Source organism: Telmatherina bonti (genome assembly GCF_933228915.1).
Source record: "Telmatherina bonti genome assembly, chromosome: 19".
NCBI classification, from domain to species: Eukaryota; Metazoa; Chordata; class Actinopteri; order Atheriniformes; family Telmatherinidae; genus Telmatherina; species Telmatherina bonti.
Window position 1 is genome coordinate 30,369,292 of NC_136617.1, and position 14,916 is coordinate 30,384,207.

At 37.8% G+C, this 14,916-nt stretch overlaps 1 protein-coding gene across 1 annotated transcript in view; it reads right to left on the reverse strand.

The window, feature by feature from the left end:
- Positions 1–3,004: 3,004 nt before the first annotated feature.
- The window catches only part of LOC306769844 (CMP-N-acetylneuraminate-beta-galactosamide-alpha-2,3-sialyltransferase 1-like), a 45,558-nt gene continuing 33,646 nt past the window's right edge, over positions 3,005–14,916 (reverse strand). The window contains exons 3-6 of the mRNA XM_079258581.1: positions 13,366–13,545; positions 9,514–9,559; positions 7,038–7,157; positions 3,005–6,776 (exon numbers count right to left, since the gene is read on the reverse strand). Coding sequence (XP_079114707.1) covers positions 6,603–6,776; positions 7,038–7,157; positions 9,514–9,559; positions 13,366–13,545 — 520 coding nt within the window. The 3' untranslated portion in view covers positions 3,005–6,602. The remainder of the gene's footprint in view (positions 6,777–7,037; positions 7,158–9,513; positions 9,560–13,365; positions 13,546–14,916) is intronic.

Here is a 14,916-nt window from a genome sequence, read left to right on the forward strand (position 1 = left end):
CACAGTCCAGATGTGTTCCAAGACCATGTGAGCGGCCAGCAGGATCCTTTAGGACATGAATACTCGATTTGGTCCCACGAGGACTGCAATCTACCAGGTTTTCCATGTGTTCCTGCTCCAACACAGCTGACTCATATGAACGAGTATTTGTGCAGAAACCAATTGGCTGTTAGATCCATTTAATTTGATTCAGGTGTGTTGAAGCAGGAACACATGGAAAACCTGCTGGATTGTGGACCTTGTAGAAACTAAACTGAACCCCTTTTCCATGTTTTACAGTGTCTTGCATCTGGACTTCCAGCCGTACAGCCTAAAATGCAGGACCCAGAGGATGTGGAGAGCCTTTGTCCCAAGGACTGTCCTACTCCTCAGCTTCCAACCATCCTTATATCTCCACCCCAACCACCCAAAAACACCTCCCCTTACCCATAATCCTCCCCACTCTTCCATAAATTCAGGACACTTGGTCGCTTTCTTTTTTCTGCTGCTACTCTTTAGCAGATGATTTGCTATTTGCACTGTAAACATACACAGTTTCCACTATTGATAACTTCCATTATTGTTTTTTACATTCACAAATACTCACAATACACAACTGTCATGATTTATTTCTGTTATTGCAACTGTTACATCTGCAGCTTTGCCGTACACAGCACGCTATTGTCCATGTTGTATTATGATCATTAATAGGATATTTCCCAGCATACCATGGCAACTCAAACCAGCAGCAGTTATGAGCACACTGGTTGCTGGTTTGAGCCTCGGCTGGGAGATGTTTTAGCACTGGCCTTTCTATGAGGAGTTCTTCCTGTGTTTGTGTTGCTATTCTGGCTTCTTTCCACCCACAAGACATGCATGTTAAGGTCTAAGTTATCACTTGTAAGTTGCTTTGGGGCTGCATGGTGGCATAGTGGTTAGCACTGTGGTCTCACAGCAAGAAGGTTGCTGGTTCAATCCTTGGCTGGGGTGGGGTTTGGCCTTTCTGTGTGGAATTTGCATGTTCTCCCCAGGTACTCCAGCTTCCCTTGGATGGTGGGAGGAAGCTGGAGTACCTGGACAAGCATGTTAGGTCAATTGGCTACTCTAAAATGCCCATAGGAGTGAGTGTGAGTGGTTGTTTGTCTCTGTGTGGCCCTGCAATGAACTGGCAAGCTGTCCAGGGTGTACCCTGCCTTTCACCCAAAGACAGCTGGGATAGGCTCCAGCTTCCCCGCGACCCTTCATTGGACTAAGCGGTTAGGATAATGAATGAATGAGTGAAGTTGCTTAGATAAAAGTGTCTGCCAAATGACTGTTATGTTGCACTGTTATGCAATGCCTATTGTTTTTATTCTACAATATTTTATTCTTCATTATTTGCTTCACCACTTATGTCCTTTTTCCACAACCAATAGGTTTTTTTCTGCACTGTTCCTTGTTTCTTTTTTCTTTGTTTACTTCCTCATACTGTAAAACTGATTACTTCATGTGCCACCAACTGTCCCTCGAGGGACAAAAAAGTTCTTTGATTGCACTGAAATGAATATGAACATAATATAAACATAATCCAACACAGAAAACTCTACAAATATGATGCTGCTCACTTCGTAACTCCCTAAGATGTATTGTTTCTGCACTAACTTTGCAACCAAAGTTAGCATCAATATACAGTCCCACAGCTAAGTAAGCCCCATCTAAAGTGGCTTAGTTTGTTTTAAGATTACCCTTTAAATTAAGTTAACAGTTCGACACATAGGGTCATTTTTTCTTTTATGCTTTAGACATTTAACTAAAGTAAGAACTCTTGTTGGAAATCTTGCTGTTCCATCTAATGTGAAGAGATGAAGAGTTGTGCAGTTCTTCTCTACACAGCTCATAAATCCCTTTGAACTGAGTATTTCTGCTCTGAGCGGCTCTGATTCTTACATAACATTGCTGTATATCCTGCATCGTCCACACAGGGAATTAAATAAACCTAAAGAAGTCTTCAAACTCAAAAACTTGGGCAATGTTACTGTAAAGCAGTGGAAAAAATCCCAACAGAGACAAGCAAGAAATAAAAGTGTTTAAAGTTTCTAAGTTATATTTCAGTAAGCCAATGTCTTTTTGTCTTTTGTCACTTGAAATTTTGGCAGGCGTGTGAATAACTTACACATTAACAATGGTGCTTTTTTTTGTGATACTTTCATTATATTTCCTCATACTAATACAATATTTCTAAATGTAGGACTTTAACTTGTGACAGAATATGCTAACATTGTGGAAGGCTAATACTGAACATGCTCAGAAGATGGATTGATATTAATGTTGATATCTTTGTTATTCTGTAGAGACTCATATCTGTTATGTGGTATGTTTTTTAACCTTGCAGAAATCAGGATATCTGCTCCTAATATGTTTATGGGGCAGATTATACAAGATTCAATCTTCTATCTGTGCCTATTTGTTCATGTATAACAATATAAAGGATATTTATATTAGGATAATATATTCAGTGTGTCTTGTCATCTTCTGCCTCATCATGTAATCCCAGGTTGACTTATAGATGTTAGGATCAGATGTGTGTGGGGTCGGTACAATATGCCCAGGATCCCTTCTCATTCTATAACTGAGCTCTTTTCAACTCAGGTTGAATGTCAGAACTTGTTGTGAAGCTACAGAATAAATTAAGTACAAAGCAGAAGCTTCACTTGAATCATAGATAAACTAAATATGTAATGTGCCAAAAATTCTGTCCACGACACTGTAAATGGCTGCTAAACTAAGTCTTATACTTATTACTTATTATTAAACTTTAATTACTTTTATGGTGATATATACGTATAAAATTAAAAGGCCAGACAGAGAATTGTGAAGCTTTAATGCGAGTGCAAGAAGGCTGAACTTAAAATGGCGATGAATACTTCACTTGAAAGCATTCATAATGTTTGCCATTTAAACCGATAATTTCCTAAAAGCACTGATAAACAACATGGGAAGAAGAGAAACACAGGAAAAATCTGGGATTCTTACATTTTTATTATGAACTTGTTGTAGTTTGCAATGGTGGCAATAAGAGAAAGCATTACTGACAACCACACTGGAAAGGGCACTAAACTGTACACATCTTCACCAATTAAGGCGGATAAACTTCGGATTTATCAGAGAAAAAGAAAAGCAGATGATAGGATTAATTTCTACAAAGGAAAACTGTTTCCTGAAACGTGAAGAAACAATAAACACTGTCCAAGTTCTTATGAGGTGGTGTAAAAATCTGAATTTTAGATAAAAAGAAATATTTATAATGTCTAAAATGACTGAAATGTTATGTATTTCTTGTCAAATCCCAAAACATGCTGCATTTGACTCGTCTCAGCTGTTGTAGTCTGATATATTTCAATGCGAGCTGTGTGCACCCATGCACATCCTGGGTAGTTGTAATTTAAATCACACCCTGCCAGCCAAAAATTTGTGAAGTGAGTTGTAAATAAAAAAAATCAACCTCCTTGTCATTTTTTTACAAATCACTGCAAAAAAGCTTTAGTTGTATGTTACTGCACTGTGGGAGTCCAATAATAGCTGAATAACTGAGTAATTAAATGTTTCATCATACATCTCTCCCATACAGAATTGGGACTGAAGCTGGGTTTTTAAAGCAGTAAAAATACATATTAAAATCCTTTTCTTCCTAAACATTGCTCGAGCTTCCAAAATGTAATAAACAAAGATCTCAGAAGTCAGCTTGATGTAAACATAAAAAGCTTTGCTGTGTGACAGTCACTGAAGTTAGATTTTAAGATAAAAACATCATATAGCAAATATCTTCCAATGGAAAACTGAATGTTGACATATGTTCTTGTCCACTAGGTGATAGTATTCTCTGTAAAACAAACATACATAACCATAATACATGACCAAACTGCACATGTATAAACATGATTCTGAGTCACCTGTGAAGTGACCGTGATTGCCCTGGTTGGGTAAATATATCCAATATGTTTCAAGGCACATGGAGCAAATCATAGCCTACTGGATGAGCGTCCCCAAGCGAAACGTCTGCCACATATGAATAAACACTTCAACATTTCTTATAATACCTTTGTAAGTTAAAAAAAAAAAAAAAAAAAAGCCAGCACTTTGCTGCCAGTTAACATCAAGCATTGATCTATGTACAAAAACTTAGCAAGTGAAGTCAATCAATAACTTCCCTCCTGGACAACACATGGTGTTATTCCTAAAACCAAAGTATTAAAGATGTTGATGTTTTTACTAAGTAACAGTTTAAAAAGCTATACTCATCATGCAAATGGTTCTTAAACATTTACAACACAAAACAATAACATTAATGATATATCCAGTAACAACTATTAAATTAAAATAATCATAATTCAGCACAATTTCATGGTAAAATTAAGTTTTACAAACTCCCATTAAAGGCACTTAACATTTACTTTTCATTAAAAAGTGTATCACAATGTACATAAAAATGTACAATAGGTCATTGGCTTTACAGTAAGGCACCCCTGTGCTGGCTGCAAGTGTCAGTGATGAATTACAAATAATAACCTGCTGTTTTTATTTCAGCTCTAATCTCAAAAGCCTGTTTTCTCTTCCATTTCAGTGAGTGATGAAAACCTAATCTATTCTTGCACCACAATATAATTCTCAAGACTTGCTGAACCCTTGAAGCATAAATAAATGTTTTGAGAATATGTTTTCTAGAGAGTTGATGATGACTATGCTGAGCAAATAGGCTATGTGTTTTCAAGGATTTGAATCAGCCCGCTAGTTTTAATCCTAATATTCAATACAAGCAGCTTGATGCTACACAGTTATGGACCGAGCTATAGGCTAACGTCAACTAGCTAAATTTTTCACATAGTTTATTATGTTTATTATGAGTATCAGCCCTATATTTGATTGAAATTTATCAAAATGACATTAATCTGCAGGTATTTATTCACAAACACAAGTATAATGTTAATAACTATGCCAAGTCAACACTGAAATAGCATCAATACTAAAGTGTAGTTCCCCTTATGCTAACAAAGCACCTCGACCGTTTAAAGGCATAAGAACGTATGTTTGGGGTTAATGGCAGCGGATCCCTTGGGTCGTAGTTTTGGTGCCTTTTCATGTACAGTATAAACAGTATTCCCTTTCACTTCTTTCTCCTGTGGAAATATCAATAAAGGAAAGATAACTAAACACCATATAGCATTGCCATGCTAACGGCCAAACCTAAGCTAATCTGCCAACAGGTTAGTTTTCATTTCTGCAATTATTTGTTTTCCTATAGAAATTGGGGGATTTTTTAAGTTATGAGCATCGTTGTTTTGAAGCAACTTAACGTTTTAAATAACAACAATAATGACACCACCAGGTAAGTATAGATATAAGCTGTTTAGCTCCTACATGCTCAGGTCACACTAAAACGAACGCAAGGAACCATAGTTTCATAGCAGAACATTGGACTGTAAAGAGAAAACGACATTTCACTTGCTGGTGGTTTGAATGCTGTGGCTTGTTGGAAAAAACAACACAAAAACAATAAATAAAAAATAATTTATGCTTTCATTATATTGAATTTTGTCAGTGTAAGAAATGATCAGGGCATCTTAGACATTTTTATGTTGAGTCTTCAATATGTAACATTGTAAAATAGTTTTAATCTTATTCTTATTGAGATTTTTTAGTATGAGATGCTGCAGTAACTACCATTTAATCATGCTGTTGTCTTTGGAGCACTAACTGGCTAAAACGGGCCCTATTGTTTTCTAATTAAATCACATACTGCCAGATCCGAAAAGTTTTGGTTTGAAGTTTGTTTCTGGCAAAATAGTGTGAAAGATATTTGCCTCAGCGAGAAATTTCACAATTTATAAATTTGACAGAATCTTTTTAAGTAAGTATAGAAATATTGAAATGCTCACGACAGTATTCCTTAAAAGCTGGTAAATTAATGCTTTAGGGCTGAGGTTTTGTTTGCTTTTCAATGTCTTTTTTAGCCCTTATTACAAAGTTTTACAACTGCAATCACTCAAGCAGGATGGATGTAATTCTTCCATGCGGGAAGGTAAAAATCACAACTTTCTCAAAACTTCTATAATTAAAACGTAAGACACCTTCACTGCATATATTGTATTTACAGCTAAATCAGTAGAGTTTTGCTGTGAGACTTTAAATGTTTCATGTTTCTTGGATATCAGTTTGTACCATAATAGCTTCCAATAGAGGCCCCTTCAGCATAACAATAATGATATTACCACAGCACTTTGTCTGCTGTCAGAAGATCTTCAGTATGTTTCAGATGACCATGATGTATAGAAAACACATGGAGATAGGTTATTTTATATAATTGTACTAAAGCTTTTAATGCTTGTTGACTGGTGTCCTCTCTTCTTTGTTCAGTCCCTGATGCATTTAAATCGGGTTTATAGATTCTGCGAAGTGGCTATGTTGCTTCTGTCTTGTCAATGAACTGTTGCACAGACAAAAGCTTGACTGGTTTATAATTAAAATGACATTTACTGAAAAGCAGCTTAAGCAAACAGAAAACTAGGCTGACAAGAACAGGTCAGGTTGAAATGTCTGTGGACACCATTGAAAGAAATAAGAAATAAAACGAAAGAAAAAGCTTGGTATCATCTGCCTTTAAACATTCGGATTTTGTGCTTGTCCGCCAACAGCAAGGTGACATTATATTCATAATCTCCATCGTGGACTCCCGTGTGGCGGAAAGCTCCGGCCAAATGATTCTCCTCCCAGTAGTGGTGCCAGTTTCCAAACTGGTCTGCACCAAATCCAAACACACTGACCTAAAGTAGACAAAGTTAATAAAAGCAATGATTACAACCATCACAGTGAAACACCGCCTACACAAGTTTAATAGCTTTGCTTCAAATCCGCATTATTACACTGCTTATTTTTCATAACCCATCACAGTTGGTCTGAAAATGCACAGCAATAAAACATCATAGCTTTACTTATAAAACCCCAAAAGTCCACTTGGCTAAGGAATTCAGGAGCTTTTGTTTTTCAAGGTCTTTTATGGCACTTATTGGTGTAGTGAAGCTTACCTCATCACATATGTGGATGGCAAACAGCAAGCTGAGGAAACCTGTAGAAGGATATCGTCCATGACTATCAAGCCAGGACTCATAGACGTATTTGAAAAATGTTGGACTGTAGATCATCACCTGCAAAGAAAAAAATCTCCATAATTTCTAATCATTTGCAATACAAAAACTTACAATAAAGCTACTCAAATCTTTGGCTGAGCTTTAGTTTGGGTGAAAGGAACTCTACAAGGTGCAGCAGCGCCAAATTTAGAAAAAAAGGAAATCAGTCGCATGAACACAAAATTATACATAAAATGCACCAACACATCAGCATTAAACAACCATATTAGACACAAAGATCATTTCATGGCTATTTCAAGCAATTTCATGGAAAATTAACTCTCTAAAATCGTCGTATTTGCCACACTACAAAAGAAAATAAGCCCTATTTTCCACTTCACCCTACTAACACAACTCAGTGTTTTCTTTAGGAAATGACTACCTTGGCCAGCGTTCACAGGAAGACCACATCTAGCCAAAGAGCTATTCCCCTGCAGACTAAATGGATGTTAACTATAACTCAGGGACCTCCAGGGTAAGGACTCAGTGGTAAAGGCAATTCTCCTATGCTAAAATAAAAAATTTGGCTGACATGTAATCTAATATACATCACCTGCTGATACTCTGGAAATTTTACTAGCAGTTTGGATTGAAAGTCCAGGATGAAAGCTGAGGTAATTACATCCCAATCCATTGGATTATCTCTACAACAAGGGTACTCAGTTCGATCCTACGAGCGCCAAAAAGGTTATCAATGTATCCAACACACCTGAGTCAAAGGAATGAGTCATTGTGTAGAACCTGAAATACTGTTGGATCTATTTAGTCTGATTCAAGTATGTTGAAGCAGGAAAACATGGAAAATCTACTGGATTGCGGACCTCATTGGACTGAGTTCAGTAGATCTCCTCTGAACATTTCGCGACTCCAGTGCATTGATGAAAGCAGTTCAGTTATTGTTTTCTGCATGTTATCGCTCTTCGTTCTGATTTCCAGTCTGCCATTTTCCACTTTCACACACGACACCAATGGACAATGAAAGCTCATCAGCAGCAGTCCTTGGAGTTGTATCTTCTGAATGTGTATCTTAATCGGCATTCAATGAATCAGCTCTGCATTGGTAGCTGTTTGGAGGGCTGCACTTAATTTTGCAATGAAAAAAAGACATGAATCCTTCAGTTTGCAGGTGCTCAGAGCTGTTTACATGGATATGTAGGCCACAGTAAAAACTGTCTCTTCGGAGGATACGGACTGTGCTAGAAATATTTGAGATATTGGCTCTATTCATGCCAGGATAATCTGGGGATTTGGATCGACTGGGTGGTCAATGCTGAAAAGTTTCATACCTTCCTTTGGTTTGGTTTACTTTCACACAGCACTTAACCGAAGCGGACCAAACTACCTGAACACCTTCACAGAATTACAACAACTGCACACTGGGGGCAGAACTCTCCAAAGCAACTGCTGACCAACCATGAAGAGAAAGACCCAGCTCATCGATTAGCCATAAACCTCAGCAGGCTCGTTCATCATAAGTAAACAGTGGAGCAACACCAAATTTATGCAGTTTTACTTCAACGCTCAAACCAAATGTGTTCTTCCTGAGAATGAGCAGCAGAAGAGGCAGCGAGTTATCTAGCAGGTTGCTCTACATCATCTCCTCGCTTTGGTTCACTTGATGGTCTGTTTGCCTTTACGTTGTTAGAGAACCACACCAAGATTCACCCCACATTTTCACGTGGACCAGAGTTTGCTTCTTCGGTCTGAAAGAGTGTTCACACTGCCCCAAATGAACCATACTATCTGTGGAAGCAGACCAGGTGGATGAAACAAGATGATGCACCATTCTGACACTTCTCACGTTGTCTATGGAAAATCACTGGCCATATAAATATGGCTGAAATTAGTACAAACATGGTCTTTGCATTATTCGGGTGGTAGTTTTGACAGATAATGTTGTATTTATGAAATGGAGATTCGAATAAAAGTAACAAAAAGTCTAAAAACATTTTAATAGTGAACATGGGCTCACATGTTGTCTTAATGAGCTGCTTTTCATTTACAAGTTAAGTCCTGGTGATAAAAAATATGTGAAGGAGAGCAGCTTTACTGGGAAATTGTCTTTAAAAAAACACTGTATGCAAGAACAGGTGCAAAATTGACTGGTGCAAAATGAAAATATGACGTTATTTGTCAATAAATAGAAAAAAACCCTGAAAAATGCTTTATGTTGCAAATTACATAACAAGAACATAATCTAACACCCAATAAACCACCATGACAGGCTGCATGTGGCAGGATAAGACATTCGTTAATTAATGTTCATTATTTCACAAATTGATGTTTAGCAATCGCATATAAATGAGAGTGTGTGTTTTTGTGACACACCTTACTGGAACACTTCTGGCCTGTTGATTAAAACGTAAAAACTCACCTTATCTTTGTTTGCCTTTATCCTGGACATTACAGGTAAATATGTGCTGTAACACAGGGGGAAAAAATACATTTATTTGAATCCAGCAACTCATAATCACAATATATACTTACCTGATTTAATTTTAATGTGACTAATGATGCATAAAGTAAAAGGTTTTGGAGTCAAGCTCACCATCCGTTTTTTTTTATATTTCCTCCATTTTGTTTTTGCATTTTGCACCATTCATCACATAGAGCATCTGGTTTGAAGCTGTTAGTGAAGACACTGAATATTTAAATAGAGGTGTGCAGCATCTGCGAGGAGTCATTATTCATTCGGCACGAAAAGTGTCTTTAGAAGCAGCTTCAAACTGCAGTGAGGACAACATATAGAGGCAGCGGTACATTATACAAAGTATACTATTTGTAAAGTAAGTTTGAATAAAAAAGCTTAATTATGAAAGTTTATGATATTCCAAAGCAGAAATAGAAAAGACAAGTATTTTTCAGGTCTAATCTTTCAGAGGGCTCTTAAAAAAAAAATTAAAAAACTTGAAAAAGCAACAAAATTCACAGCCAAGATCTGATGACTGTCGGGCGAAAGCTGACATTACTGCCAATAAAGTTTAAATTTAATGATGGAGAATTACTGCTTTGGCGGGAGGACAAACGCACATTTATAGGCAACATTTGCTCGGCTACTTCGGCTATCCAACATCTTGGCATGATTGAATTATTGGTTGTGGCATTAATTGGCAGCGGCTCAATCTTTTCCTTGAGGTCCAGTAATAAAGCTAATGATTACGGGTCAGTGAGAATAAAGCTGCTGAGTTGAAATTTACTGAAAGATTAAAACAGAGTGATTATCTTTGCTATGGCAATGTGACAAATAGCACCACTGAGTGAGTGTGATTGGATGACAATCTGGTGTTTTAGAGTGTAAATGAATCTGGGAGTGGAGCAAACGCAGCATGCATAACAATGCCACAGCAGCTTTCAAACTGCCAGAACAGAGAGAGAAGTGGTTAAAAAGACAGCGTTGCTCACATCCGAGAGAAATTCTCTGATGACATTCTGAGGACACAAGAACACACACACACACACACACACACGCGCATGTTGCTACTACATGTTTTATACACTGCTCAAAAAAATAAAGGGAACACTAAAGTAACATGTTGTAGATCTGAATGAATGAAGTATTTTTATTAAATACTTTGTTCTTTCTATAGTTGAATGTGCTGACAACAAAATCACACAAAGATGATCAATTAAAATCAAATGTATCAACCCATGGAGGTCTGGATTTCAAATCAAAATCAAATCAAATCAAAGATACTTTATTCATCCCCAAGGGGAAATTAAAGGTTCAAGCCAGCTCGTTCAAGGTTTGACATACAGATATTTAACATATATGACAAGTTTACAGAACCGAACTGAAGCTGAACCGGCGCCGCCTTATAACAGATAAGAACAGAGATACATTAGGAGTTATACTCAAAATATAAAGTGGAAAAACACACTACAGGCTGATCCAACTTTCATGTAATGCCCTTTAAACAAGTCAAAATGAGGCTCAGTAGTGTGTGTGGCCTCCACGTGCCTGTATGACCTCCCTACAACATCTGGGCATGCTCCTAATGAGGCGGCGGATGTTCTCCTGAGAGATCTCCTCCCAGACCTGGACTAAAGCATCCACCAACTCCTGGACAGTCTGTGGTTCAACTTGGCGTTGGTGGATGGAGCGAGACATGATGTCCCAGATGTGCTCAACTGGATTCAGGTCTGGGGAACGGGCGGGCCAGTCCATAACATCAATGCCTTCATGTTGCAGGAACTGCTGACACACTCCAGCCACATGAGGTCTAGCATTGTCTTACATTAGGAGGAACCCAGGGCCAACCGCACCAGCATATGGTCCCACAAGGGGTCTGAGGATCTCATCTCGGTACCTAATGGCAGTCAGGCTACCTCTGGTGAGCACATGGAGGGCTGTGCGGCCCTCCAAAGGAATGCCCCCCCACACCATTACTGACCCACTGCCAAACCGGTCATACTGGAGGATGTTGCAGACAGCAGAACGTTCTCCACGACGTCTCCAGACTCTGTCACGTCTGTCACATGTCCTCAGTGTGAACTTGCCTTCATCTGTGAAGAGCACAGGGCGCCAGCGGCGAATTTGCCAATCTTGGTGTTCTCTGGCAAACGCCAAACATCCTGCACAGTGTTGGGCTGTAAGCACAACCCCCACCTGTGGATGTCGGGCCCTCATACCACCCTCATGGAGTCTGTTTCTGACAGTTGGAGCAAACACATGCACATTTGTGGCCTGCTGCAGCTCATTTTGCAGGGCTCTGGCAGTGCTCCTCCTGTTCCTCCTTGCACAAAGAAGGAGGTAGCGGTCCTGCTGCTGGGTTGTTGCCCTCCCACGGCCTCCTCCACGTCTCCTGATGTACTGGCCTGTCTCCTGGTAGCGACTCCATGGTCTGGACACTACGCTGACAGACACAGCAAACCGTCTTGCCACAGTTTGCATTGCATTGATGTAGTAGCTTATTATGTAGTTTTTACAAGTTACGACTAAAAAGACAAGAAGGAGGGACCAAACTTTGTTTATTTACAGTATACGTCAAACGTCACGTGCACCCTTTGTCCAATCAGAACCCTTCCCAACCCACCGCTCTAAAGAGGAATTAAGTAAGGACGTAGCCAGTGTGATGCTGTAACTGACAGAACAGAAATATAGACATATGTTAAAGAGATCTTCACCTGAAATTTGATATCAAATTGGGTTACAAAGGAATCATGACCGCACATCTCTGACTGGAAAAGACTGCATTTATGTACTGTAGTAAAGGACTCCGGTAGCATCAACCTTAGATTTCTGGAATTTATGGCCCTTTTGGAAACACCTTGAACGCTTTGTTGCGTTTTTTAAATTCCTCCTGAACAATTTTTACACGGTGAAATGGTGCATTACCACCGCCACCAGGTTACTCTGTTAGCACTATGAGCTGTGTGTGTGGTCAGCAACAGTGTTTAAGTAGGTGAAAAATGTTAAAGTAGAACATTGCCCAAAGCAACACTCTGACTCTGCCAGGTTGTCCCCTTCCCACAGTGCATCCTTCTGCCTTATCTGTCTGTGGACAATGGACTACACTTCATGCTGCCTTTGCTCGAGGTCAAACTTCTGATGATCATGCTTCCATTGAAATTGCTTGGAAGTGGACATGACCTAGTATAAGTACTTTTACTTGCCTTACACCTCTCTGTAACAGAAAGAATTTAAGTTTTTAGCAGTCGGTGCTGCTGTAGCTCCTCTGTGGAATAAAATAAAAGAAACACACACAAAAAACAGGGACCTTTCTGGAGTTTCAAATGTCCTAGCTAGAAACGCTTTGCTAGCAGTGATCAAGATGACCTTATCAAGATGGCTGTCTCTGAGAGGCTCTGACGCACTCATATAGTTATCACAATTTGGTTCTTGGTGAACTCACTTGGGTTCTTCGTACTCTTAATGAAGGTCCATGTCATGTGTCGTCTCATGTCACTGACAGGAGGGCAAAATAGCAGCACTGAAATATGCAGCAAAGACTGTCTACAACTTTATGCTTGGACATATAACCTAAATAAGAGGACTCAACTCTTGTCATACAGAGCTGGACCCTTCTGAATGTAATATCTGATCATTTAACGATATTGACCATTGAACTGAAAATATCCAGTTTGGTATCGGAAATCTGGTCACTTATTTGTTGACTGGACAACCTTACCTGCAAATCTGGCTTTCGCATTACATACAATCTTTTGTAGCGCTTTCTGAAAGAAATGATTGGCTGGTGCCACTTTTATCCTCATTGAGGAAACTTACTGTTTAATAGTGCCAGTGGTCAGAGCACTAATAATCCACTGCAGGTCCAGAGTCTTGAAAGGGATCAGTACCAGACTGGTGGTGTTCTCCAAGTCTATAGCACTTTCAGGGTACATGACATGATGAGTTGTTCTGGCTCCCACATCCTCCTCAAAGCCACTGGTGGGTGCCTGGTTCATTCTGCAGGAGGGGCAGAAAAGGAGGGAGACTTTTGTATCGGAGCTGTTTGTCTCACACTGACTTATATCATTTGTAAAGCTTTTCCCTCTTCCTATATGCCCAGACAATTCAATTTAGGTTTTTACTCACCCATAAGTTGCAAAGAAGGAAAGCATCAGCTTTTATTGTAGTAATCCCCATAATCTACAATAATAGACCATGTTTTTTTTTTTCTTGGAGTCACCCAAAACATCCAAACCACATGGTATTGAAAATGCAGAACCCGTCGTGTTAAGTATTTTAAATAAATTAAAGAAATTTAGAGATGGAGAAGAATGAAAAGCAGATATTCTCATCCTTCCTCATAATGGAGACACCCAAAAAGCACCAAAGACAATCGAGTGTCCATTTGGAGCCCAACAATTACTGCTTGACAGGCTAGGCCAGGCATCACTATTATTGCCCAACAATATTCCCTCAAGCTGGAACAATAATTGGCGGGTTCACAGTTTGACAATGGCAGCTGGCTTCGGTCCGTAGCAGGAGGTGACACACAGAAGAGGAATCATGAGTCTGACCTGCTCTATAAGTACCATTAGCTTTTTGAGTGCTCTATATATATATATATTTATATATATATATATATATATATATATATATATATATATATATATATATATATATATATATATATATATATATATATACACACACACATATATATATATATATATATATACACACATATATATATATATACACACACACATATATATATATATATATATGTATATATATATATATATATATATATATATATATGTATATATATATATATATATATATATATATATGTATATATATATATATATATATGTATATATATATATATATATATATATATATATATATATGTATATATATATATATATATATATATATATATATATATATATATACACACATATATGTATATACACACATATATGTATATACACACATATATGTATATATATATATATATATATATATATATATATATATATATATATATATATATATATATATATATATATATATATATATATATATTTCATGAAAGGATTTTTTATCCATTAATGGATATATATATATATATATATATATATATATATATATATATATATATATATATATATATATATATATATCCATTTCATTCTTTTTAGCCAAGACTATTTATTGTTGACCAACATTTTGATGTGGCTCAATATGGCTGGACCAAAATCTTTCCTGCATCCTTAGGAAAAGTTTCTTTTTTACATCCATGCTCATGCTAAAACATTTGCAGTTAGAAACCTCGGTGGTCTGCGATGGACTGGCGATCTATCCAGGGTGTACCCTGCCTTTCGC